This window comes from Scatophagus argus, chromosome 1 (genome assembly GCF_020382885.2).
Source record: "Scatophagus argus isolate fScaArg1 chromosome 1, fScaArg1.pri, whole genome shotgun sequence".
Taxonomy (NCBI): domain Eukaryota; kingdom Metazoa; phylum Chordata; class Actinopteri; family Scatophagidae; genus Scatophagus; species Scatophagus argus.
The window spans coordinates 16,807,155-16,834,829 of record NC_058493.1 but is presented as its reverse complement, the minus strand read 5'-3'; the positions used below and the strand labels follow the sequence as shown (position 1 = coordinate 16,834,829).

General features: G+C 40.8%; 3 protein-coding genes across 15 annotated transcripts in view; 1 reads left to right on the top strand and 2 right to left on the bottom strand.

Moving 5' to 3' along the window:
- The window catches only part of mical2a (microtubule associated monooxygenase, calponin and LIM domain containing 2a), a 35,091-nt gene extending 33,417 nt beyond the window's left edge, over positions 1 to 1,674 (bottom strand). For 9 of the 13 annotated variants that reach the window (XR_006843237.1, XM_046387448.1, XM_046387459.1 and 6 more), the window contains exon 1: positions 288 to 1,351. The gene's annotated coding sequence lies outside the window, so the exon portion shown is untranslated. The other 4 variants (XM_046387418.1, XM_046387401.1, XM_046387408.1 and 1 more) reach the window with 4 other exon arrangements.
- Positions 1,675 to 1,780: 106 nt separating this feature from the next.
- On the top strand, positions 1,781 to 5,915 carry dkk3a (dickkopf WNT signaling pathway inhibitor 3a). Its single transcript, XM_046387518.1, has 7 exons — positions 1,781 to 1,997; positions 2,207 to 2,323; positions 2,409 to 2,468; positions 3,305 to 3,397; positions 4,234 to 4,378; positions 4,468 to 4,624; positions 4,740 to 5,915. Exons 1-7 carry the CDS (start codon positions 1,800 to 1,802, stop codon positions 4,825 to 4,827), a joined length of 858 nt encoding a protein of 285 aa, XP_046243474.1. The 5' UTR covers positions 1,781 to 1,799; the 3' UTR covers positions 4,828 to 5,915.
- Positions 5,916 to 7,258: 1,343 nt separating this feature from the next.
- usp47 (ubiquitin specific peptidase 47) lies at positions 7,259 to 26,108 on the bottom strand. Its single transcript, XM_046387390.1, has 28 exons — positions 25,758 to 26,108; positions 20,149 to 20,343; positions 18,012 to 18,128; positions 17,685 to 17,838; positions 17,495 to 17,591; positions 17,258 to 17,403; positions 17,055 to 17,134; positions 16,233 to 16,382; positions 16,000 to 16,095; positions 15,749 to 15,901; positions 15,133 to 15,291; positions 14,294 to 14,425; positions 14,082 to 14,158; positions 13,783 to 13,838; positions 13,499 to 13,611; positions 13,290 to 13,391; positions 12,864 to 13,071; positions 12,582 to 12,697; positions 12,340 to 12,459; positions 11,345 to 12,146; positions 10,991 to 11,166; positions 10,812 to 10,892; positions 10,596 to 10,711; positions 10,391 to 10,509; positions 9,916 to 10,046; positions 9,320 to 9,367; positions 9,098 to 9,228; positions 7,259 to 8,870 (listed from the first exon to the last, which is right to left on the bottom strand). The coding sequence occupies exons 1-28, from the start codon at positions 25,800 to 25,802 to the stop codon at positions 8,696 to 8,698; spliced, it is 4,095 nt and encodes a 1,364-aa protein (XP_046243346.1). The 5' UTR covers positions 25,803 to 26,108; the 3' UTR covers positions 7,259 to 8,695.
- Between the last annotated feature and the right edge of the window lie 1,567 nt (positions 26,109 to 27,675).

The window sequence follows — 27,675 nt, the reverse complement described above, 5'->3', positions numbered from 1 at the left end:
AAGAGTTCAATCACTGCGGTCTCACTCAAACACGAGATTCGACACGTGTTCATAAAAACTCCAGCCTTCACCAAAAACCACCTCACTTGCTGTTTTTTCTTTTTCATTCCCCGCGCCTAAACGTTTAATAAAACCTTGTCTGGCTGTCATACTACAGTCCTTGATAAAAACCTGATTTTTCAAATGAAGAAAGCAGCGCGTCTGTCAGGTGTCTCAGCCTCACATCGCTCACTTGTTCAGGGAAAGACAAAAACAAAAAAAAGAAACAAAATAACAGGCAAACTTACCTCACGTCTTAACACAGTCCACACGCTTCTTGCTTCCTGTGCGTTCGTCCTGAGCTGTTGGGTGAATCGAGTCGGTCCTCAGTCAACCTGACAGGCAGCCGTTTCCCCTGTGCAGCTGATTCCAATGTTTGAGGGCGGTGCTCTTGAAGTCGGACACATCCCTGACCCCGAGCAACCACTGTGGCTGCTGTTCAACCCAGACGATCCAGATTTTCTCGTGTCAAAGACATAGTTCACTACTTGACCGACCACCCACCCTCTTCTGATGACCCGCGAGTTTGCCCCACAGGATGAAGTTATACAAGAAAGGATTCACGGGGTGGACTGCTTAACCTCTTAAAAACTGGACTGAAATTCAAGTTAAATTATTGTATACTTAAGACTTAAAGCTAAAACCGTTTTTAATGGCATGGGTGTAAGTCTAGACTAAAATTTCGACAGTAATTAAAAACAAAGTATGGAGGCTCCATTCTGATACAATACACTGTCTTTTCAGGAAGGCTAATTCCTTTTGCATGGGGCCACCAGGCGCCATACGTCCCCGGAGCCCAGTCAGTCGACACATTAGACTACACATTTTACAAAGTGTCAGCAGAAACAGTAGACTACTTAACAAGTGGACAAAAGCACTGAACAAACACCGCAAAACGTGGGCTCACACAGCAGAGTTGGCCGCCCGGATATCGTCACTATGGAAGTACATGTCGCCATCTTGTGGTCACACGGCGGAAGTACGTGTACAGGATTTAAAGGATTGGTTCACCAAAAAGTACGAAACATACTGTCTCACTCAACCTTAAGAGTCACCATGTGAATGGTTGTGGCTGAATTTGTCCCAGTTTTGATATTGGGTTCAGTAATATTGTTACAGGGCATCGAATTTTCAATATTTAGCAACTACTCGTTACTGGCAGTAGCCCGTAGCTATAAGAAAAATATCTGAATAAGAACAGAATTTATAGAGATGGTGTAACGGATACCGCAGCTGTAAAACGGTCTTGACTCTTGATATGGATACAAGTTAGCTAACCTAAAGTTATATAGCTCAGAATTCAGTGTTGCAGTCTCACCTTGGACACTCACTGAAGATTCAATTAAAAAAAGGTAACAGTTAGCTTCTGGATAGTCAAGCGCTACGTTAAGCTCGTTTCATCAGTTCATCACTTCAACACTAGTCAAAGTGCCGAACTACCGTTGCTATGGTTACCTTCAGTTTACCTCGCGCACTAATTTAGAACGGTGGTTAAACTTGGCCGGAACTATGTTTGAGGTGTCCGGATAAAGTTTATCGAACACATACGTGCCATTTAAAGATTAACCGAGTGGTTTCATAGATTCATGCTGAAAGCAGCTACTGTGGGTGTTTACCTGCTCGGGAGTTTGTTAATGGAGATGAACACGCATGTTGACGCCCCTCGGTGACGGAGATGCACCAGCTGTGGTGACGCTGTTTGTTTCAGCATCGTCGCCACACCCTCGGCAGAGTGCAGCAGCAGGACCAGCACCGGCAACATGATGCGAATCGCTCCGCTAGTTTTGGCTTTGGCAGCAGTCTGTAATGGCATCCTCCCTGAGATAGTGGACTCGGGCATCACGCACATCCTGGAGGATAATTCAGATCAGGGGCAAACGGAGCTGGGCCGCGGGTTTGTGGAAGTGGAGCAACTGCCCGAGGATCCGCAGCAAAAGCCCGAGGATGCGTTTCACCAAGTAGGCATCAGTCTTTTTCCATGACATAACTTAGCGTTATCTCTCTGCTCAAAACAGCTTCAATGAGACCGAAACACTCGTGTCTCTGAAAGTTTAAGCACCTTTGAGGCAGAGGCAGCAGAGGAAAGATCTAGAATATGGGAGTGACTCCTTAATGCGTCTCTTCTTTAACTGAAATCTATCTGTGATAATCCCTCCAATCCTTACAGAAGAACAACGAGAGTCTCAGTCCTCGTCCCATCAATAACCTCCCTTCAAGTCATCACAACGAAACGGATGGTGATAAAGTGGCTGTGAATGAAACTGTCCACGCCTCAGCAGACCAGGTAGGTTCATACAGCAGTGACCAAAAGTGGGATATTTGTTTGATATTTGTGAATGAAACTTAACTGATGTCCCACCTTCGTGCAGGAGACAAATAACATTACCACAGCTGTCCAGTCCAGTGACTTGGAGAACAGTATTGCTCATGTAAGTTTATTCTCTTTGTCTTAAATGATATACGGTCCAGTAGAAAAAAACCCCCAATATTTTAATGGAAGTCATGTTTTTCATTTGTCCTGTGACTGCTCAGTTTGAATGTCTCAACATGCGAAGGCCTCAAGGTTGCCTACTGTCTGGCAGCAGCGTCGTCTGCAGATAAATGAAACAATATAAAGTGTGCATTCATATGTTCATTCTCCATCGTTATTTGCATGTATACAAGTGAAGTTGAAAAATGCTTATATGCAGCTCAAAAGCATTGATCAAAATGACGAGTGTACAAAATTGTTGATGAATTAGCGATTGATGTTTGCTTTATGGTTTTGCTGCTCGTCCCTTGTAGGATTAGAACCTTCTAAGAGAAGGGGTTTATTTATAACTTCATTTATTCGGCTGTGTGAGTGTTACACGTCATTAGACACACTGTAGAGAGGCGGGAGGTGAATAACTGTTTGCATGGTATCCCTAAGACAAGAGCCTGTCCTAGTTACAAGAGGTAAAAATAAAACTGCAGGAGGTGCCTCTATTCATAAACAGGTTCTTGTCCTGCCTAATCATCGGCAAAGAGGCCTATTTATTTTTGCACACTGTGACCTGAATGTGTATTAAAGCTGGACTTTCTCTAGCCTACCTTTGGGATCAAATCCCTTGTGGGGCTCACGTGATATGCAGATGGGGCTGCCAAAGACAGATTTCATAAAACAATTCTCAGCATACAGCATCATTTCTATACATAAACAGCGCATGAACGTGGAAAATAATCTCATTTTTATTTCACGTTCTTATTTCCCCCTGATGTAATCCTTCCCCTCACTTATCTTTAGGGATGTATGACTGATGAGGACTGTGGAAAGGGAAAGTACTGCCTTTATGACACACACGACCCGAGGTGCCTGCCTTGCAAAGCAATAGATGTGGTAAGTGAGCCAAAGTTACCTTTATGTGAGCGCCTACACTATTTTCTTTTTTTCCGAATATTCACTAATATATCCTGTGTCCGTTACTTTTAAACATATACACAGAGTGTATATTCCATGCAGCTGGCATTTTCACTTGGACTGCATTGCAGTGTCCACAAGTGTAACTGGAGTGTGATGTTTGTGAACACTCTGTCCTATGAGCATGTGTCAAGGTTAAATAAGAGCTCCTCTTTTCCCTCTGTTGTCTCAAAGGTCATGTGGAACAAAAATAGAATATTAGCAGTAAGATTTTTCTCTGTAGGTAACTCACCCATCATTTGTTTTAGTTAGGACTCGGTAATTGCTTCTATTTCTGACGTGTCATTGTTGGATGAACTGGCCGTGGTGTAGCAGAGTAAAAACCAGCACAAAGGGATAAAGATAATGGCAGCCTGCCAAAGAACAGTGTACAGATATAATAAATGCACAGAGGATGAATCTGTTTCTCGTCAAAGTGCTGTACTGAAAAAACTTTCCATGGAAATAACCAAACCACGATTTGCTGTGTCCGCCAAATTAACAACTCATAGGAGGAAACTAGTCTCAGCTCTGCCAGAGACCAGTTGACCCTCTAATTGTGACTTCCTTTTCGTGACATCAGCTGACTTCACGCTTAGAAAATCATTAACGTCATTAACTCTCCGCTGAGTTTCAGCCTCGTTGAACCGAGGGTTGTTTTTTGTAACTTTATGAGAGCAGCATTACGAAAGAAGTTGCATTTGATTAAAGGTGTCAAATATGCTTTAATAAAAGATTAAGAAAATGAGAAGTATATTGTTCCTCTATTCTTTCAGTCCTGTACTAGGGATGTGGAGTGCTGCGGTGAACAGCTGTGTGTCTGGGGCCAGTGCAGTCAAAATGCAACAAAGGGAGAGGCTGGCAGCACTTGTCAATACCAGACTGACTGCAGTCCAGACTTCTGCTGTGCTTTCCATAAAGGTACAGTGGACTGTGCAGTATATGTGCTGTTTACTGACCCTCTGCGTTCTCTCAGAAAACGTTACCCGTGTGCTTCTCTGCGTGTTCAGCACTGCTCTTCCCTGTCTGCTCATCCAAGCCCATTGAACGTGAGCGCTGCTTCGGTGCCTCCAACCACCTGATAGAGCTGCTGTCCTGGGACATCCAGGACGAGGGACCCAGGAAACATTGCCCCTGTGCAGGAGGTCTCCACTGCCAGCACCTGGGGTGAGTGCAGCATATTCAGCTGCACTCAATGTCTCAAATATTGCATTTTTTTCTGTTAAATAATCTCTTAAAATAAATCCAGGATATTAAAGTTTTACTTGTGTGTTTTTGACAGGCGAGGATCCATGTGCCTTAAAGGAGAGGACTCAAGTGAAGAGGACCTGACAGACACTCTATACTCAGAGATAGACTATATAATCTAGACACAGCTTGATTTGATTCACATTGCCTTGTAAACAACTAGACAGGCGTCTCTAAAGAGAGAGCTTTGTCACAAAGAGCACCTTCTGTTTGCCTGCATAATACATAGTGGCAAAAGCATGTGAAATGAATGAAAATATAGTTATTTTACTTTAATTGAGACCTGGAATTTACAGTCCTTCAAGGTTTCTGAAAATGTAGATGTAGACAGGAAAAGCTGTATTGCAGTTTCATGACTCTGCTGCATCTCTATTACGCTGTAAGTCAAACTCTTACCCAATGCTAACCTTTCTGTAAATTAAATGTACTAAATATAACTCTAGACCCAGTCTGTAGTACGGCTACATTTACTGTGAACAAGGAAGAAAAAGAAACCAGATACGATCATGTTTCATGTACTGTATGTTTAATGCAATAATGTCACAGGAGCAGGCAATAATAAATTAAGTTTGGACTTCCAAGAGTCACTCCCCCTGAACATTACGCGTAGAGTCATCTACAGGACGCCAACGCTACCAGGATGTCAGCAGAACGTGTGTGGTTTCTTCTAAATTGGTAAAGGATCCTGTTAACATTTCAATAGCTGCTGTGTGATAGAACCACAACCAAAGTTTGATTCAGAGTGAATCTAATTCTAGCTGCTTCAGTATCCTAAAGTTGTTTATAGCAAAGCTTTAAGTTTCCTTTGCACTCTCCGTTGTTGCTTGTAGAAAATGTTTTGGCAAAACTTATTATTTGGTCTTACCAATATCAGATGTGCTGCCAAGAGCCTCATGTTGATTTGTTCCACAGAGACACTGTTTATTTTTGCCAAGACCTCAACATTTTCATGGCTCAGAGATGACATGTTATTTCTATGCATGACAAGAGCAAACTGTCCAACCTGCCATGTTGTGATTTAGTCTGTCTATATTGTTTCTGTCTGTATATATACATACATGTATTATGTAATGTGTTTTGTGTTTCTTGCTGAGATGAATAATTGACCAAAGAAGGTTGTGCAGCACTGGATAAAATGAATTTCCTGGCTTTCAACACATAAAATCCATCCCACGTATTTGCAAAGACTCCGTTGAATCAGTTCTTTTTGACTGTATTAATGATCTGCTGATTGTTATTTCCGAGTAAACACTTAATGATGAATTTGTGCTGGATGGTGTCGCTGTATATTTAGAGCTGTTTCTAATCTGTCCCCAGAATAAAAATTTGTGCTTGTGATTGTAGGTAATATTCTAGCATCTAAATTCAAAAGCGCCAACAACACTAAATCAAACAAGACTTGGGCTCCTAACCTATTTTACTCTTTACTGCTATGACCCTTAAATCGTAATATGTGGACAGGTTTCTGGCTGGTGGTCCGACAGTAAACACTTTAAGACACCTATGCACACATCCATAGGTGTTGCAAATACAGTGGCTCATTAGTCCTCTGGGCAGGAAAAGCACAACTATGAATGTTAAAATTAAAAAAAAAAACATGTTTCAGTGTCCTGGTTTTGTCTGTGCTGCTTACTACACTAAACTTGAACAGGGTTGTTGTGCCCCTCCTGCTATGGCAAATCAAAATACCTGCTATGAAACAGGCCCATCAGCAATAGTCTGTTCATGCCCACACAGTCCTGAGAGGAGGAGGCGGCATGAATGAAAACACCCGAGCAGATGGAGCAAATGAAGGCCCTTTAACAATGATGCACCAAGTGGGAACAATGTTAAATTAATCTAAGCTTTAAATGTGTTTCTTTATACACCATCACAAAACTTAGACCTTGTTTCAAAACTGAACAGATCCAGTACCAGCATCCATAAAAGGTTAACAGTATAACATTTATAATTTTAGTATACTCATAAATATTATCGTTAACATTTTTTTATAAGAACTATTTAGAAGAACTATTTCTGCATTACTAAAATTGCAGCCTTGCCACTAGATTTCAGCTTGCAGTTATAACAACACGATGTTCATCAGCCTAAGCTTTAATCCCAGCTGTTGTCCACGTCTGTCATCTGCAGCTTCAGTTTTGCTCCCACACTTTACTTTTTAAAAAATACAAACTGTCCCCGGCATGTCACGTTGCTCGTATGTGCTCCGTGACTTCCGAGTACAGTAATGGGACCACTTCAGCATCCATGCTGGAAGATGAAATACTAATGCAGGCATTATCTCGTGTGTGTGTGTGTGTGTGTGTGTGTGTGTGAGCGAGAGAGAGAGAGCGTAATAGTACACTTGTGCTGGATGTTAACTTGGATACAGAATTGGTCAGATAAAATCTCTGCACTGTTCTTCAGCACCTGAGCCCTGACATGCAGCTTGTACACTTATCTTTAGATTAAAAAAAAACAACAACAAAAATAATTTAACAACAAACCTCTTAAAAAGGTGAGTGTGGTTTCTGATTTAAAGGCATTTTAATTTACAGTGACAGGAAACTGTAGTTATGAAAAAAAGCATTTTAATTAATTTCTAAAATCATCTTAAACTATTATCACACAGGATTTAAATCTCAAAGAAATAGACATCAATAACAACAACAACAAAAAAGAAAAAAAAAAATAATATTTTTTTCAGATATTGGCATTTCTACAGTGAATAGCTGGTGGCAGCATCAGGAGGCCAGAGGGGCCACGATGCTGAGCTTCAGTCCTCAAACCAGTTGCCCGGGCAGACTGAGAAGTCCAGTGGGCTTTCTACACCTCTCCGGTGCCAGTCGATCAAGCAGCAGCAGCAGCAGCAGCAGCAGGTAGAAGCGCCAAAAAACATCCTCACACTCTCTGCCAAAAACCCAGAGCTCCTCCCTTCAGTACAACACATACACACAGGCCCGCCCGCCCGCCTACGCACGCACGCCACAAGCGATGTACACCCAGTTCACATGGTGCAAAGGAAAAACAAAACAAGGAAATCCACTTACTAAATCAAAGGTTAATACGGACAACAGATGTGTGCCGGGTGCCTCACGAGACCCAATTTAATGATTAAGTCTGGAGCAAAATAATTTACAACAAAAAAAAGGAGATTCTTAAACATAGTCTACTTGGTTTTGTTTCATTGTACTCTATGTATCACCATATCTAGTGGAAGTGACGTAGCAGAGGTAAAGCTCCTATAAAGCACAAAGAGCAGCAGTAGGGACGACCCATAAGAACACATTACTCTGGCATTATAGGAGCGTTAGAGGAGCAGAAACAACCTCTAGCTTAGAAATTCTTAATTGTTGCTTTTTTAGTTATCAGATCTTGTGAATGAATGTCATCTCAACCTTTCAAACTCACTCAGAGTGAGGATTGCTTCGCCACAGGAGGTGAGACTGAGGAAGGCTGTATAAGTAGTTCTTACTTGTATGTGCTGTTGGTTTTGAAGTATTTAAAAGGAAGGTGAATGATGCAAGGTAAGGATGATTTCTCCCAAAGAGCAGAGCTCAAACGCTGTGAGCATGTGGACTTACAAGAGATGACAAATGAATCACAGTCAACACTATTCCTGAAACAGCAAGAGAAACACGCAGTGAAAGCGACTGGAAACTGAAAGAGACAGGATGGATGCCCTCCGGCCCAGTTTCAGTCCCGACATCTCTGCATCCATCTCTGGAGATTTTATGTCCAGCTGATTTGTCCATACAGTATTTGATTCTTTTTTCTTTATTGATAGCTTTCGTACTTCCCTTTAAACTTTACAGTACAATACACTATGTGCACAATTGGGTTTCTGAGCCAGTCCTGGGGCTCAGAGCAGAGGGTGAGAGCATGTAAGCCTCAGAGCGCTGCTTGATGTTCAAGTAACTATCGGGCCCGACACTCAGACTCACAGTCTAGCCTGGTGGCTCTGCTGAAGCAGCCAGGCGATCCAAATACCCGGGAGCGGTGCCTTGTGTCTCAGTCCTGTGCCGAGTCCTTGGCAGGGCCTCCGTCCAGGTAGATCTTGAGGGCCTTCTCCTTGCGTGGAGAGTAGCTGACACGGTGTCCTGTCTTGAGCAGACGGCTGCTCTCTTTCTTCATCAGCTCATTGCGCTCGTCCTCTGACAGCTCCATAGGCTCCTCTGTGCTGTCCCTGCACAGACAAAGATCACAGGAATGTTGACCTCAAGTCACAAATATTTGAAATGCAATATACTAAGAGGTTTAATGCAGTTCAGTGAAGTGATATGCATTCAACAGCGGTGCAAAGCCACTGCTGTATAATCATCTCCCCACATGCAATAAACTCGCTCTCTCGGGGACAAGCAAGGACTGTTACCCCACAAGCATAGGGCACCTTGCCGTACCACTAAAACCTACCTGTAGAAGACCACAGCTCCATCGTCACAGATGTACAGGGGCCAAACGTTAAGAGTCGACACTTTAGGGTTCCAGTCCAACTCCTGATGGATCTCCAACACAGAAATATCACAAGGAAATGTTCCTCTACCCTGCATAGAGCAAAGAGCGAAATGTTAAAGACTAAAGCAACATAAGAATAAATAAAAAAGGGTCAGGTGTGAAGTAGTGCATCTCACAAACCTTTGCAAACTCCAGGTTCTCCAGTGGAATATCACTGATTTCACTGAGCTGCAAATGGAATAAGAAAATGAGACACAAAGGCCAACTGGTCACAAATAATGTTACTAAGAGCATTTACTGATCAAGCAAAGGTGAATTATTTTGTTTTCCAGGTTAAATGTAATTTTTCAGTTGATGAATAAAATGCAATGATGGTACTTAGACTGAAGAAGAAGGAGACACTTACTGCATTAAGAGTTTTATTACGGAATGTGTTGTTTTATTTTACAGCATTATTTTGTGGGTAATTATTTCCTAGATTTGGGCATTCAGTGCTGGTTGATCAGGATGAGCGGACTGTAACTGATCTTTAATGGATTGGACAGTCAGGGGAGAGTGACAGGAAATGGAGGGCGAGAGAGTGGGGAAGACATGCAGCAAAGAACCACAGGCCTGACTTGAATGCAGGTCACCATTACGAAGGGATTTCAGCCTCCTGTATATGGCGTGAGTGCGCTAACCTGAGCGGATTGTAATTTCAATGTTTTTATGAACGAATCAATTTGTTCTTTGAACCCCCGTATAAGTTCGTCAAACTGTGAAAATAACACACACACCTTCTCCTTGAGTTCCTCTACACTGCTGCTCTCCAGGATAACCTCCTGGAAGTTCCCCAGCTTCATTGTAGCGGGGCTCCATCTCCGGGTCAGAACAGCCAGCTGTGACATGGACTTCATTTTCTCTGGCTCTGACCAAAAAAAAAAAAAAAGGATCATAACAGACAATAGATGAAGTTGCACTCGAACTGTTTTAATTTTGTTTTGTTTTTTATTTTACCTGAAACTTCATCCCCTAGAAACAAGAACACGTTTCCCTGCAACTGGTATTAGTTTTATCTATTGGTGTCTGTAGCTTCACATTATAGGTTGTTCAAGTGATAATTACATCACCATCAAACTGCATTACTTTTAGCTAAAAATGTAGCATTTGGCAATATCCTTCAGTATTATTTTACAAGTCCCAAGGTGCAAAATCTTTTTTATTATACAATAACCACTGCAACTTTGGAAGAAACAGTAGAATGAGTGTTACCATTGAGAACTTCAAGGAAAACTTCCCAGTTGGAGGAGATGCTGATATCTTCTTCATAGACATGGTAGTCCAGAAACACCGTGCCCGGGTTCTTCCACGTCTTTTTCCTGAGACGGACCCTGAACATACACACATACACTGGTTACGCAACACCAACCTTTTTTTTTTTTTTTTTTTTGAGAAGTTTATAGCAACAAAATCTTACCTGTCAATGTGGAGGTCAAGTTTACACTGCTCTTTCAACTGAGGGAGCAGCTCCTCTTTAGACTGTCTGACAGTCATGCCCTTGGCAAACACTGTGTCCACAAGGAACTTGCAGGGCTGAAAAACAGGGGGACATGAATAAATTATCAACATTCTGAGATTACAAAGTTCAGCCACAATCTTTTTGAGCTTAGAAACAAAAACGTTTTTCAGTTACCTCTGGTTCATTCACTAGTAGTTGGTACACTTTCACTCTGTATTCACCCTTTTTCAGTGCTCTTCCTAGTCGAATAGTTATCTATGGAAAGTAGTAAAGTGTCCAAGTTAATTCTAAGTTCAACTACTGATTCACGGTAACAGAAAATCTCACAAATCCATTCTCAGAGAGATCTTGACCTTGTTATCATCTGAGAAGGATGAGAGTGTTTCGTTCAGCCGTACGCTTTCAAATTCCTGGTTGTTGGCGTACACCCGAAACACCTTGAACTGAGTAGAGGTGACCCCCACATAGGGCTCCAGGTTCTGCTTAAATGCTGCTAACGTTATTCTCTTGTCCACATGAACCACTAAACCTGAAGAAGATTCACAAAATAAAACAAGTAAACACCGAGGAAGGACAACACTAAGTAAGTTCACAACAAAGCAGACACTGTGTGCTGATAAACTTAAAAATGTGATTACTGTGACTAATTTCTCATGCTAAACAGATGCTTAATCCTTTAAACTGCAGCATAAACACAAGATTAATACATTTTTGTGCATCCCACGTCGAGTCATCCTGAGAACAAGGCTCTGCCCTGAAGTACAGGTACTGAGCCTCCGCCTTGCTCTTGCCATTGTCGTCGTACTCGCTGTCTGTTCCAGAGTCCTCTTCAGCAGTGTCCCACGTCTCTTTTTTGCCCTCGTGGGCTTTGGAGCGACGGCTACTTGTGATGCTGTGCGAGTCCAAGCCGTTGGCCAGCTGTATGGGCCCACTGTCCGCATTACACAGTGTGTCACTGCTGTGACTTGAGCTCAGGATGTCACTGTCCACTGAGCTGGTGCTGCGGTCATTGTTCACCTCAGAGTCCGAGCGCTCCTCACAGGCAAAGTGGTTCTCAGGGTCAGAGGAGGCTCCGCTGCTGCCCCCGGCCGCGGCCCTGATCCGGTTCTCCAATTCTCTGTTGTCTGCAGCCACACACAGTGAAGAGTTTGATTCAGCCTCTTGGGTCGGGGATTCAATATGTTCAAAGTCGCTGGCGTCAGAGCTTTTCTGGCTGTCACTGGTGCTGGAGCCCTGCTGTTGCTGCAGAGAAAGATTCTTTAACTTCTCTGTGCTCTCCTCGAGGATAGCCTCTACAGGTTTCCTGTTACCCTTTGACCCCTCAAAGGACACATCAGAGTCACCGCCAACTTTTTGACACACAGTTCTGTTGGCCAGGGTACCAGGAGACTGCTCAGGCAGTAAGACCAAGAGTCGGATCGTATTCCCGTGACGATCCAACAGTTTCCACAGGAGTGAGTCAGTGAAAGCAACCTGATGATCTGTCGACTCAGAGCTCTCTACAAAAACCTGATGGAAAAATGTAACAAATAACATTCAGTGTGTGTGTGTGTGAGATTGTTCAAGTAGATTTTTTGACAAGTTTTTTCAAGACTGGCATGACACAGTACAAAAAAACCCAAAACAAAACTACAGCAAAACAAAACAAAACAAAAAAAAAGAGGGAAGCACAAAAGTCAGAACCAAAAGAATAAACATTGACCTTGTTGCTCCTGAAGAACCCCTCAGCTTTCAGTGTCTTGTTTGGGACATACAGGAGCCGGAGGTCATTGTAACAGCGCTCCAGGACCACACGCATGGTTTCTGCAGATAGCCCTGTTGCCTGAGAAACAAACACATACACGTGGGGTTTAAGTATGCAAGACTGATTACATATTCGCACATCTTTTTAAAGCTGAGGAAGAAAAATAGGATACAGTGAAGGAACTGAGAAGAAGAGGAAACCTGTGCAATAAGCTGTTTGAATTCAGTGACCGTCTGGTTCAAGTACGCTCGAACACTGATTGGAGAGACGATGGTCTCACTCTTCAGATCCACAACATGAACTTTCACCATCACCTCTGCAGAAAATAAGAAACACACCACACAGAAATAAAGAAATTATTTAGCTTGGTAACAAATTGCACACCTATACCTTGCATCACTATGTAAAGCAAGGTGATTATCTCAGTCACTCAGACACGTTGCTAAGTAAAAGGTTTGACTAAACAGTAGTAGGATACTGACCTCCAGGTTTGTAAGGCTGGAACACTTGCTCTGGTCTGCGGGTCTCAAGCAGCAAGTCAAACATATATGAGGACTTGACTCCTCCCAGCAGCAGGCCCATTGGGGTGTCCTCCTCTCCTTCGTAGGAGCGTTCCAAGTACTCATGGAACTCATCGTACTTTACCAAACGGCAGCAGTCCAGAGAAACCACTCCCTCCAACTCCATCAGCTGATTTACAGAGCACAAAAATGACCTCTAAAGTAAATACAAGCTCCCTAAAGACAAATCAAGTTTGAACTTTTGGCAATGTTACATTATGGTGTAGCACTGTGGTTGGACATAAAAAACCTGTTTATGAAGTCTTCCATCACTCAAAGACCAGTTGCTGAAACTGACTGCACTGATGAGATGGCAAAGACAAACGACCTAAATACAAGGCAACAAACCTTATAGGCCATCTCTGTTGCTTCTCTGAGGGTTTTGTCCTTGTGGACTTCCAGCTTGCTCTCCATCATCATCTTTACAGGATGCATGCAGAAAAGCTTTATCTGAAAGTATAATGCAAGAAAACAAACAAAATAAATTTGATTTATAAAAGAGAGGCAATGCAGAAGCAGGACAGTAACTCTTGAGTCAATCCAGAGGGACCAAGCACCTTGCAAGTGTTCCGCTCAATCTCCCTCTGTCTCTTCTCCTGCTCTTCAGACTCTTTCTCCTTCTGAACCAAACTCTTTATGTGCTCTGGGAAATCTTCCACAGATAAATACTCTGCAGACAGGACAGATAAGGTTAACATTACTACAGCCATAGAGAAACAGTCAGTAACATAAAAACCTCTGCATAACCCCAACACACTGCAGGGATGTACTGGTGTGGGGCACATTACAAGCCAAGACAACATGGGACAACATATTTTGGCAGCTTTAATTAATTACTTACTTGCATTTCTTGAGGGATCTTTCAATCTATAAATGAGCATATATGCATTTGTAGAGCTGTAGGGAGAGAAAAAAAAAGATGTCTCGTTAATGAACACAGTGGAACAGAGAGAGTACATTGTGTCAGACATAAGAGAAGCTGCGCAATCATTCAAAAAGGAACAAACACAAGAAGAAAGAACAGACAGGACCTCTCATGAGCACAGAAAAACAAAGGCAATTTATCATTACTGTACTCCACAAGCTGTAAGCATGTGTTAATCTGCTGAGTGTTAGAGACAGAGCTGAAAAACAACTGACCTTGCAAAGGCACTGGAGTAATAGCCTCTGCTCCCTGAGGATCCCCCATATGTCTTCCTGATATCATCTTGGGTGATCTGTCAAACAGATTCAGCAGCTATTACCATGTTAATGATGACTAGAGTACAAACCGATGACTAACAATGATGTACTCTGGTCAGTCATTCTGTCTGACAATTATTAGGTGCTATGAGAGGAGGGCTGAGGCTGACCTTGCTAACGTGTTGATCGTTGAAACTGTACCACTGGCCATCAGTGAAGGATTTGATGCAGGCGTAGTAGTGGCCACCTGCAGCACTCCCAGAATGGACCATGACGGAGAACAGCTCAAAGGTCAGCAAACTCTGAGAATAAAGAGGAGAAAATCATGTTGTTCAGATAATACCAAGAGCAAAATTATATTTTGTTAAGAGTTCAGCATGCACAGTGACTGATGTTCACAATAAGGAAGTCTGCTAATGATACTGCAGATGCAATAATAAGATATAAGTTACATATAAGATAAGGGATGTTGAAAGGTTGTTCAAAACAATAAGATACAAGCACAGACAGAGGGGAAGTACAACTCATCATCCAACTTTATGTAAAGAAGAAAGCAAAAACAGCATCGCCTGCACAGTATTAGCTAGGTTACCCTCAAGAAATTATAGTAAACATTATGAATGAAAGACAGACAACTAATGTTACAAGCACAGGGAAGTAAAGCATCACTTTTCAGCTTTGTCTGCCAGCAGACAGTTTACAGCAGAATGTCTTATCACTACAATACTGGCAACTTCACGAGAGACAAATTAACAGAAAACCAAAACGATGAGTCCCTACAACAAAGAGCTGCATAAAAACATTTGCTGACTGCTGTGATTAAACGGCATCACGTCAACATTAATGTTAACGCAGTGAGTAGCTTGATGACAGGCCAAAATAAAAACTTAAAAAAAAAGAAAAAAAAAAAGACTTAACTGGGACATACGACATACAACATCGAACATACAACTAACCAAGAAGATTAACAACAATCCAAACCGATATACTGAGCAGTAAAGAGAATTACCTTTGGCTTCAACACCCTCTCTGTGCTGCCGGTGCTGTCCAAGCAGATGCCCTCATCCACACAATCATCGGTGGAAAAATCGTTGCTCATCTGATCGCTGTGGCAACTGCCTTCATTCTCTGCCCCACTGTCAGTGCAGCTCTCTGTCTGAGGCGACTTCTGCAGAGGGGGAGACCAGTTCAAAACTAACAATTAAAAACACAGCGGTCAAACCAAATTTAAAGAAAATTTGTTGAAAACTGCAAGAAGCTTTTGTGGGAAAATGTGCCACATCAATAGGGTAACCTGAATGTTACAGAATACATGTTACAGGGAATACAGAAGTGAACTCAGTATTTGAGAGTCTCTATGCCAGAGGAATTATTTCAACTAAAGATTACAAGATTACAAATATTTTTTTTTTCTTTTGTAAGATAGAGCTATTCTTTGAGCACCTGGTCAGAGAGAAAAAAAAACACATTTGTGGAGTGGAGTATGTTACAAATGATTCTTTTTCCTATTATAGCTTAAAGACACAGAAGTTACAAGAAGAAAACTCACAAATGTCCACGACACTGAGGACCAGTTAATCTAATGTAAATCTGATCGAAGCATGTACTGCCACTGCTGCTCTCACCTCATCCTCCACGTCAATGAATGGACTCATGTCAAGCTCCTCTGGGAAAGTCATGCGGTCGTTAAGCTTGATGCGATGCATAGTGGTGTAGTCAAAGTCAAACCTCTTCAGCTGGAGCGTCAGCAGGTAGGGAAAGTGCAGAAATCTTAGACCCTGTGCAGAGAAGCAGTTACCAAAGAGTAAGGCAGATTAACAGCAGGACTGCGTCTTTAATGAACATCTTTCCCATGTCACGTCTTCAGTGTGCTCACCTTCCGAGCATCACATTTCTTTTTGCAGCGTTCACAGAAGTACTGGTTGGGGCCATCCAGAGTTTCTGGTTGGATAAATGCCTGTAAAGCCTCTTCCTGTGGCAGAAATAAAATAGTTTAATAGTTTAGGTCCATTTAGATGGAAGCTATAATACTAAGTTGATAAAGCATTCAATGTTGCTGCATTCTTTGTTGGCAATGCCTGAGGGAATGAAATATGGAGAGAAACACACCACACTGCCATAGGCTTGGCTAGCTCCGAAGGGTCTGATCACAAGAGGGATGTCCAGGTATGTATCAATCCTCCAGCTCTCATAGCCACACTCCAGACAACGAACGTAATCCTTCAGCTTCCCCTGGTACAGCTGGTTGATCAGGTCAGCCTGAGGATATGGAGGCATGACAGTCAGGCCTTCTCAGCCATGTTTCACTTATAACAATATTCCCATTTATACAATTCACAGAGTTCTGTTTCTCTCTATGACAAAGACACAGTATAATACTTTTTGAGCAAACTTTCAACATCCCTACACTGACACAATTTATGACCCCTGAAAGTCCACTCAAGAATCCCTGGGTTCCCACTTTGAGAACAACTGATCTACATAGCTTAAAGGACACTCAGACCAAATACATATGTTACGGTTAGCACAGTAAGATAATAACTACATGTTTTACCAGCATGTTAGTATTAACATTGTGGTAAGGGAGTCCAGATGAATTTTACACAGTCGCTTCACTGGTCACAGGTAGCAGAACTCAGATAAAAGTAAACCAACTGCATACTGTCATCTTGAGTTCATCAGAATAGCTGCAAGTTAAGGACTGACTGACAGTAAAGTAGAGACCACATGAGCTGCACATACGCACACTGGATTAAGTGTTTGCAGTTTAGAACTCACTCCTAAGATAAGAAACAGCTAACCCTGGGGCTTACCAGCCCATTTCAATTTTTCACAGTAGGTCTCTTGTTTCCATCATGTGTGGTGGGTTGACTGGCTGCTGAAATTCTGTTTGTTGTCTGAAATTGAGGAAAATGTCTTGTTTTCACCTACCTGCACTGTCTGCTTCCACTTTTGCTCCAGGGCATCAAACATGACCCTGCACAGCTCCTGGACGTCATGCTGCTGCCACGCTAAAAGCACACACAAAAAAAGTGTAATTAACTGTACAGATGCAGGAGCACATGGTCTCTCTCCTTTGGCAAACACGCAGACAAGCCATGTGATCTTAGTCACAGGAGAGTACAAATGCTCACCCTCACTGCTGTCCCAGCCAAAGCTCCGCGTCACATCAGTGGTCTCAATCGCTCGTTTCTTACTAGTCTGCAACAGAACAAACAGCCTCTGCAGCTGGAAAGGGATACTGGTGACTGGATCCTCCTCAGACTCCTCAAACTCCCAGCTGAAATTGGACAGAAGTTACGAAAGAATTCTAAAAGCTGTTGACTGACAAGTAAAACTACACAAAGACCTCTAACAGCATAGTTCCTTACTTATAGAGGGCATTTCTGAACTCTGGGGTCATGAACAGTGTCTGCAGAAGACTGTTCAAATAGCAGGTCATAGCTTGGTTGACCAAACCCACGTAACCTACAGAAGGTGCAAGAGACAAGAAGCAAGAATTCAGTTGGGGTTGTATGAAAGGTGTGACCTTTACATATTCAAGAAAAAAGAAAACCTCACCTGTCTCAGATTTGTTGAGGATGGATGAGTAGGAGTAGGATGGACTGCTGTAGTCACCACTGCAGCCAGCAGTGCCGTCTCTCGGCAGGGGCCCAATAAACCGTTCCTGGGAACTGTCATCCAGTCCACTGCTATCTGCTGTTCCTGACTCATCCTGTGGACATGAACATACAGAAAGAAATCTTTTGATGAAACATATTTAGCTTCCAAAAACAGTCTCACGATAATAGACCTAACAACAAGGACCTTAGAGAGAGATATTGCTATCATTATTATTATTATTATTAAAAATTCTGAAACCCATTTTGTTTAGACTGTATCACTTACTGATGCTATCTGGGGTTGCTCTCCATCTTTGTCTGTCAGTTGGAGGAAATTCCTCTTACCACCAGGCTCAAATCCAGAATCTGAGAGGGACATCTCACCGCTGTGGTCCAGTGGTGCCTAGAGGGAGGCAGAGCAACAACAAAAATCACGTGAACAGACACATAAAAACAACAGTCCCTGGAACAGGGCAGAAAGCAACAGCTTCAAAACAAGTACAGGCTGCAAGCTGAATGAACTCACAAGAAGATTTAGATTGCCATTAAACTCATTTTCCGCAAACTGTCTGTACAGATGTCTACGATGAAAGTAGCTTGAAGCCAACATATGAACAATCCTACGTAGCCAACGACTTTCTGTCTTACTCCTGGGCAAGCTAAGGACAAGCAGGGGAAGTGCTGCAGTGGAAATATACGGTAGCTTAATCCACTGACCTACTCAGTGAGATAACAACAGACACAGCACCTGGGCTTTGGCCTGGGTCAGCAGCAGGATTAGCCTGTGCTCATTTAAGAAAACGGAATAGAATGTACACAAACACAGACAACACAAGACAAACTTAGTGTCAACACTGAGTGAGCACAGTTATAGTGCATTCATTTATGGTTCTCTGTGCTACGTGTAAGAGCACACTTTGCTTTCTTCATAGCTGAGAACAATGGTATGATAAAATCCATTTTTCAACACTGATAGCAAAGGGGGGAAAAAAGAAAGAAACAGTTTCAAATGTATCTCTACCAGTATCAGCTTTGTTGGGTCACGATATGGTGACACTGTCTCACCACTGTAGAGGCATGAGGGTACATGGCCTAAAACAAATTTCTTGTAAGGGGAGGATAAATGCACAGACATTATTCTGAATTTGAAATGTGTAGTTAACTACACCAACCTGACTTAAAGTGGCACCAATTCTTTTTGTTGGCCAAATGGGGGCAGCAGAAAAAAATTATAAATACAGCACTGATATACTATCACCATTTAAATATTGGACATGTGAGCAAACAATTGCCTGTTTACAAATCAAACATTCATACAGAGTTGTATTTCTGGCCAGCTGAGAAATGGCAAATAACTCCAATATTCTATTTAAGTCAAGGGAAAACAAAGTAATATTGGCTGAATTACTTTTGAACCAGACGCTGATACAAAGTCCTCCAACGTGGTCAGGGGCCACGCAGGAGGGACCCTCTGTGGTGTGCTACTACTGGGTACACTTTTACTCTTGAAACAGCTGCCTGGCATAACCTTTCAGCTACGGTCAATATTTTCATTCTTGCTGAACAGATGGAGAAAAGGACAGCTGAGCAGTTTGCAGATTTCAAACACCATACAACTTAAAATATGCTGAATGTACATGTATGCAATGGGAGACATCTCTTGGGGAACGATGGGGAAAAGGCTGTAACTGACTGCAAATAAGAACCGGGCAGTACGTGTGTATGAGTTTAAAAAAAAAGAACAAAACCATCGAGTCACAGCCCATGAAAGTCATGTCACTAGTTAGGCTTGTTGTTTGAATAAAAATGAACAATGAAATATCAGGACTTACTTTGTCTCTACTTGAGATTTGTGCAAGAAATAACTGCCTGCCAAAAACCCACAGCACTTGACAATCAGCAACACTAAAAGTTGATGTTAGCTAGTGTCTGTGCTGAGCAACAAATACATAAAAAACACCTGACTGTGTAAATCAGAGGTTTTCAAAGTAGAAGGCAGGCTTCCCCAAGGAAGCTTCAAACAATTTCCAGGGAGTGAAAGGAAGTAAAAAATATGACATCAGATATCAAAAGGAGACCACATGCAATAGCCTAAATGTGTGTGACTTGATTAAAGAGAAGAGAGAGTTCACAGATACAGGAGATTTGGAAAGACTAATAAATGTCTTTGGACAGACCTATGTTATGTATTTGTGTAAGCTGAAGTTATGTTAGAGACCAATATTAGGCTATTTTAGCTCAACTCTTGACTGTCTGTGGATTCAAATAACATAATCATGATCCCATAGACATCCAGGAATTGAGTGAAACTAAACAAGAAAACTACAGGGGGGTGAGGGACTGCTTTTTCCAAGCTTTGTCTGAGGGGACTACACAGTCTTAGACTTTGAAAATCTCTAGTATAGATTAAGAAATTTACAAACCATGTCTGGTGAATTTCCCCAGGCCAGGTCAAAAGTGCCATTCACATATCCTGCTTTGCGGGCAACATCTTCATAAAGTTTGAAGAGTGTGGTGGAAGCAGGCAGGTTGAGGGTGAGCCTCTCATTGACTGTCTTTGCACTGGTGGTATCCTGAATTATACACAGTACTCTGGGCTCCTCAGCTGCATTTTGGATCTGTAAATCAAGACGTACAGAAAAAATATTAGCATGCTATACTGGTTACATTTTCCTTCTGTATTTTGTGCTAGGAGTACCATGTGCTGGTGAAAAGCTAGTAAGAACAAATGGTTAGAACATTTGTAAAGCTGTAGAACAAGCATCATTATCATAGGCATACCAGGTATACATAAGAAAAATACCACCTTGATAAATAAATAAACAAACATACAAAAATCCTAAAATGGGACACCAAATATACTTTTGGGGCTGCTGATAAATCTGGAACACCCAGCCATGTAAAGTCTATGTGTGGGGAAACACTAAGTGTTTGTAAGAGGAGGAGCACACAGCTCCTAAAATAGAACGTTAATCTGTGGTGGGCAATAAATAAATTAATGAATGCATGGGACTGAATAAGTCATCTTGCTGGGCAGTCACTGATGTTTGGTTATGAATGTCAAAACATAGAAAAAAAAACCAAAAACGGGCCATGCAATTGCTGATACATGCTTCATTTTACTGCATAACACAACACAAATGTTTTCCCGAGAGAAGCTTCAAGACACACACAAGTCACTTCCTCATCTGAACACTTCCCATAAACTACAAGATGTCTATTTTAAATGACGAAACTTCTGCAAAAGCAACCAATAAAACTGTATTTAGAAAGTTCTACTTTCTAAATGCACACCCATACTAATATTATGAAGATTCAGTTGATAAGCCATCAATAAGGTAGAGCAGAGGGTTAAATTTTATCATCAATACTCACCGAATGTCAAAAAATGTCACACATCTAAAGTTGGGAATTAAATATCAGCCTGTTTCTTAATCTCACGCAGTTTTTTTTTTTATCAGACATTGTGTGATGCAAGTAATAATTTTATTAATAATACACTGTAGTATTAACAACTATATAAAAGACACACATTTTTGGCTTCTTTTGGAGATGGAAACACAAGATTTTCCATTTGTTACCACAAATCTTATACTGGCATGTTGATGTGTATCTAAGTTTCCAACAATACCCAAACTTAAATGTGCAAACATTTTTAAGAAATTGATGTAGGTCAGAACTTTCAGTATATTGTTACTTCATTGTAGGTGAAGAATGGCCTGATTGTATGTGTATGTTCACTAAAGCAATCATCACGGTCCTGCTACATGCATCTATTTAACACCATGCTTTAACACTCTCTCCCACAGCACACACGAGGCATGGCTACCTGAGAAATCCTCTTCATCTCATCAAAAATACTCTGTCTGCAACTCTGTCTCCAAAACACAGCCTAATAATATATAGATATAGTTTGGGTGAAGAACAGTTTAAAATAAACGCAACAAAGAAAATAAGTTGGAAAACATGTGCAATTATAAAATCACCTTTAGGCAAAATGTAGCTGACTTGTAGGCCCATACTTGCCAATGTTTGGTCAGAAAATCTACCTCCTGGCTGGTGAAAGGGTGATAATTAAAGGGATATTCAAGTTATTCCTGTTTATGAAACCTCTTTGGGGGTTTGTGATCTTGGCAAAATGTGACTGACAGGTCCTATAAAGAAGCTGCAGCTGACAACACACAAGTGTATTATGAGATTAAAGGTTATTTTTACCATGGATATAATCACTAGGTGCTGACATGAAGCCACAGGTAGTGGAGAACGCAGGCTGTATTTCTTTACAGCTATAACTTAATCTAAATAACAAACAATGACTGATTATAATGTTGTAATGTCAGTATCCATGAAACCCTAATATACTGGGAATACAACTGCCCATGGCAGGCATGCAAAACTTTAACACAGAGCAGAGATGCTCAGAGAAATTAAAAACAGCCAAAATTCTAATTTAAATACCATTTGTTATAGATGGCACATTTGTCAATAAAGCTTATACTTTGGCATGTAGACTGCCACAAGTTTAGATGAACTACTGCATCCAAAATGGTTCTGGAAAACAGTGCAAAGGACAAATTAGACCACCGCAATTAAAATTTGTCACTAGAAATATGTTCAGCTGAATATATATATCTATATATATATATAGATATATATATTTAAACATGGCTTGATAAAATAAAGTAACTACCTCAAATTACCAACTTCTTTAGACACAGTTGACAGCCTGGTAGTGAAAGTGAAAGTGGAAGAACTGTGAAAACCACAAAACAGATGCATTTAGGTGGAACAATGTTATGTATCAGCTTTCTGAAATCAGGCTCAATTGCAACGACTCCTGTAACCTTTTAACAAAAACACTGAGAAACTTCAGTGGTGGCAACAAAACCCACTTTAACGATGGTGGTAAATATAACATGTTCACTGTCTGTTTTTGGCTTGCTGTGACTTGTAGTAAAACAAACTGTAATGCAACATCTTTGAAAGCATTATTCTTCTTTTTCTTTTTTCCATACATAACGCAGCACGCTGGTCTTGGCATGACATGCCCCTCCAAAGACAGTAGAGGGAAGTCAATTTCCTTGAGGAAGAAACTTTATGAGTGGCAACAATTAATAAGAATCCATTTGTCCTGCTGTGACAAAGTTCTCATCTAATAAAGGCCTAGCTTATCTTATCTAATAATAAACTACAACCAAGCCAGGGTTCACATTGTTGAGAAGTTGCAAGGACATTTTAGGAGTACTATATGCAAACAATGCCTGGCATAGGACTACTGGGTGCTTCTGTGTAAAACTGTTGCTTTTCAGATTTCTTCTTCCAGGGGTTTCACCAAGTGGCAAGTATCTTTTGACTGGTATGGGTCTCTTTTTATTTTTTTTTTTTTTTTTTAAATGATCAACATAGTTGCTGGTGAGCATTCCAACCACTATGAGCTACTCCACAGGAACTATACTTTAAAAAGTTCTCATCTTAAAAATTAGGCCTGGGACAATGTGCTTATCTCCTGATTTAGGCTGCCAGAATTACAGGACAGTGACAAACAGTGATGGCTATTTGTCATTGAACCCATCTTGACTCATCCCTAGTTTTTTAGCTAGCTAGTAAAAAGATAACTTGAAAAATGAAAAGACAGAAAGCTAGCTAATGTAACATAAAACTTATATTACTGGAAATGTCTTTTATTGTCTAATACTAATTTAAGCAAACAAGTCCACGCTCTTGGGGGTTTTGTGGTAGATTACTTAATGTGTGTAACAATTTTCACATTAGCCTTAAACACACCATCAGCAAATTTAATACCCGCAATTATGGGGTATACAGTGTACATATACCTTAGACAGTAAGGTGACAACTGTAACAAGGGGTTTTGTTATTGTGAATCAACACAGCAGAAACATCAAAAAAGTAAACTGTATTAAACATTACATTATTGCATGTGAGAGTGTGGTTATGTGCCTGTGGTTGTTAACTGGCCATCTCTCCCCACTAATGTTTCATTTAATTGGGTCCATGGCTTTAAAAGAGAGCTCTGAGTGACTTCTGCTATCCCAGAACACTACACCTGCCATCCAGTTTCAACACCAAACATCTGCTTATGTTACCAACGCTGCCCTACCTACACTTGCTCATGTCTCATTCCAAAACTTTAGTCAACAATCAGTAACCTCGCCATTAATTTCAGCACCAGATTTTAAGTGATACTTTAAAAGTTTTTTTCACCATCTTTCAGAACTGAAAGAGTCTGATATATATTGTAAAGGTCTTCTGAATTTATTACTTGTTGGAAAAAATGAATAGCCACAGCTGCAACAACAGGCTTTCACATTCAAGACTATATAACTTATTTGGATTGTTCTGGCAACTCTGTGTTACAAAGATGTAAAACAATATACAATTGATGTAATGTTTCCAAAGATAATAGGGTTTCTAGCTTAGGTGAAGTATTCACATGTGAATACTTTTCATGTACATGTGATTAACAAAACAAATGGTAAATACACACACACACACACACACACACATATATATATATATATATATATATATATATACGTATATGTATGTATTGGCATACCTCTGTATGAAATATATAGATACTTAAAACGGTCTAATGCTGTGCAGTAAAGTAAAAGTTTTCTCAGCAGAATTTTATTAGCTCCATTAATGATCCAGGAATAAGATGTTTGGCTAAAGGTCACATTATTACGGCTGAATATATTGAAAATGAGTGCCGTACTGCATCCTTAATTCATAATTTTCCCACCAGCCCTTATGTCAACGAGTGACGTCTTATGCTCGATGTATGACAGCGGCTGACGTCAATGCAGCCCAAGTGCTATAAAAAAACACCCATAATAAAATACTAGGACTAAAAAAAAAAACTTGTAGCAACCCAATTGATATACTTAAGTACAAAATTAACAAATGAACATGACGGACATGCCAACACTACCCTAAATCGACATGTAAGCAAGCAAATGATCGTCTGGTAACGATACAGCGGTGTTGACAGAGGCTAAAGCTGATTCATTTTCTACTTGTATTGAACATGACAACCATTTTACTATCGTAGATTAACAGATTATTATTTTAAGGAAGGTATGCAGTTTTACGATAGCCAAACTTAGCTAAACCCCAAGCCAAACAAAATAAACAAGCAAAGGCTAAACAACTGAACGTTATAACCATGACAAATTAGTTCGTCAAGGATGCCTAAATTGGAAGGGTAAACATCTTTATTCAAACATTAGCTCTACCAAAATAACTAACATCAACGCTAATGCTGTTTTACATACATCTTTATCTTCACGAGTAACGTTAGCAAGTCATGTCCGCTAACATTAGCGCTAGCTTGCGAATTTCACTAGCTAACGTTAACGTTTACAGTAAAGCTGTAAGTACCATTCAAAACAAGCAGCAAACGGGGACAAAAAATAAACAAAGTATGTATATTTAAAAAACTGGTATTAGGGATAAACGTTTCCTCGATACTGCCACTAAGGTCCACTGATGTAATATAATGGGATTTGTTTTAGCAACTTCACAAACATCTAGTTTAATACAGTTGTCATTAACAAGACTTAAAGGGCTAACGACATTAGCTAGCCAAATTCTACTGGCTAATGTTGCAAGTTAACTGGCTAACTAATGTTGACAAACATCGTCTTCTTTTGTAGACCACAACATTCAAAAAGCTCTGAAGTTGCGGATAATTAGGGCCCAGATAACTTTATGATTATTGTGGTGAAGGTTTAGCTACCTATATAAACTCACTTTGTCTAAGAACCTGTGAAACTGGCAGCTAACCGATGTTAGCTTAAACGTTAGCTAGCCATGTCATGATAGGCCGTCTAACTCATGTTTAGCTAACTGTTAGCGGCTAAAGTTAGCCTGTAAATTATAAACCAAGACCGCAAAGTCCCAAAGTGGTGCAAAAGTTTGCCATTATTAAAGAGCATGGTCTGCAAGGGTGACAGCTGACGCCCAGAGGCTGATTCTCCGACCTGGTCTGAGTCCATGATAATCTCACCTCTTTGGGTACGAACTGGTTCTCCTCGCTGGGCACCATTTCCATTTGTGCGACAGTTTAGACAAGCATCTATCCGGACAAGGATGTCAGCGAAAAAACTTTGCAGCGGTAAACACAATCATGGCTTGTGTCCTGTTTACTATAAGTTCGAAAGCTTGGAAAACAAATTTAAACTTGCCAAAACTTGTAGGCTTATCAAAGTGATCGCGACACTTTCGGTTACACTACCCTGGCGCAAAGTGTCCTGCTATAAATGGAGAAAAATGGCCGGTGTTTTACTCCGCGAGACTTCACTCAGGGAGCTCTGGCATCACATTCCATCCAGACAAGCGTGCGTGATGTGTTCGGACAGGATGACGTCGGTGTGTGTGTCTGCGTTTTTAAAAGTACAGCGATGACAAAAACACACCAAAACACGGCATAAATGGTTTAGCTTGCGTGAGACACTGGTGCAGATCAGCTGTGGGCCAAGCATTGCCATCAATGCTTCCAGTTTGAACAATGTACTGTTGTCAGTCCCATTTTTGATTGAAATTTGAAAGATTTTGAAAGATGAAATGAAGTGAAGTGCAAATACGATTTCATAATGAATATTTATTTATTTCTATACTAGGACTGTTTCGCAAATATATAACTTCATTCATAATTTTATTTACATGAGAATGATGGACACAGTTTGTTTGAGACCCTCAGTGGCCCCCAAAGCAAAGTCACTGTGTGGCAATATGAACTGGCATTATTAGGGGTGTCAGGAAGGTCCCACTTTGTTACCTGATCTTGAACTGTATTACTTGATATTACAAAATATCTCTTTAATCTCTTTTTTATATATATAAAAAAATCTTTATTATTAACACACATTGTGTTCAGGGCTTAATCAAACTGCCACGTTGGGATACTATACACGATGCACGATCGTTGGCATCTTAACCCCAAAATCAAATGCACACACCAACTGATGTAGAATTCAAATTCATTTCTGGATTCACTGCTGAGAATGAAGAAGAAATTGACTGGGCATTTTTACCCTAAGTACTGCAGTGTACTTCTGAGCACAGTTAGAAATGCATATTTGACACCTCACAGAAGGTTTGATAACAGTCCCTTTCTGCATGGTTGTTCTTTTTGTGTTTGTTCAAGTTTGTTTTTGGTGTTCTGCGTTTCGTTTTCACATTCCAAAGCCAAGTCAGGTGGACCGACTATAGATTGCATGTAGTTTTTATTATATAGAGAGTCTGTTTGTCAGTGTTAGTGCCGCAGGTGAGTCTGGAGTGGGCTTCAATGCACTAAAATTAAATGATTTCCAAAGTGATAAAAGTATCCGAGGAGTGACATGTTATAACTGAATAAGGAAACAAGCATAGTATGAATAATTTCCTTATTGTTTGTTGTCACCAAACAAGTGGTTATCAGCACAAGGAGGGGTGGGGCTGTTGGTGATACATTCTTTAGATAATTTACTGATCTGGCTGGGTGGTGAGGAGACTAAAATGGAAACATTGATAGGTTTTATTACTGAAATGGGCACAAATGCCTTCTTTTCATTTAATCTATAAGATAGCAAATACCAATAAGTATTTCCCAAGTATAATCCCTCACAGTTATTTTTCTATTCTTCTAAGACACACTGACATGAGGCCTCCAGTGCAGTCAGGCTGTGAAGACCTTTGCAGTGCAGTTGAAAGTCTGTATATACCTTCAGCTTTTGCATAATTTGCTAGTAGTGTAGTATTGTAATATGTCAGATAAGGGTCTACACCTCCAGTTTCATCTGAGCTTCCTCTTGCTGCTCAGGTTAGTCAGGTTGTAAATAAATGTTTGGACATTAAGTACCATTCAGAACTGTGCATGCTGTCTCTTGGGCCTTTAAATGTGCAGACAGCATTGAAGGTACAACAGGAGTCCCTTACTGCCACGC

Coding starts and splice junctions, on each gene's coding strand:
- dkk3a (XM_046387518.1), top strand. CDS start 1,800: ATGATGCGAATCGCTCCGCTAGTTTTGGCTTTGGCAGCAGTCTGTAAT. Junction 1,998..2,206: donor CCGAGGATGCGTTTCACCAA/GTAGGCATCAGT, acceptor CAATCCTTACAG/AAGAACAACGAGAGTCTCAG. Junction 4,625..4,739: donor CTCCACTGCCAGCACCTGGG/GTGAGTGCAGCA, acceptor TGTTTTTGACAG/GCGAGGATCCATGTGCCTTA.
- usp47 (XM_046387390.1), bottom strand. CDS start 25,802: ATGGAAATGGTGCCCAGCGAGGAGAACCAGTTCGTACCCAAAGAG. Junction 17,839..18,011: donor AGCAACCCCAGATAGCATCA/GTAAGTGATACA, acceptor TCATGTCCACAG/GATGAGTCAGGAACAGCAGA. Junction 16,096..16,232: donor GCCAAGCCTATGGCAGTGTG/GTGTGTTTCTCT, acceptor TTTCTGCCACAG/GAAGAGGCTTTACAGGCATT.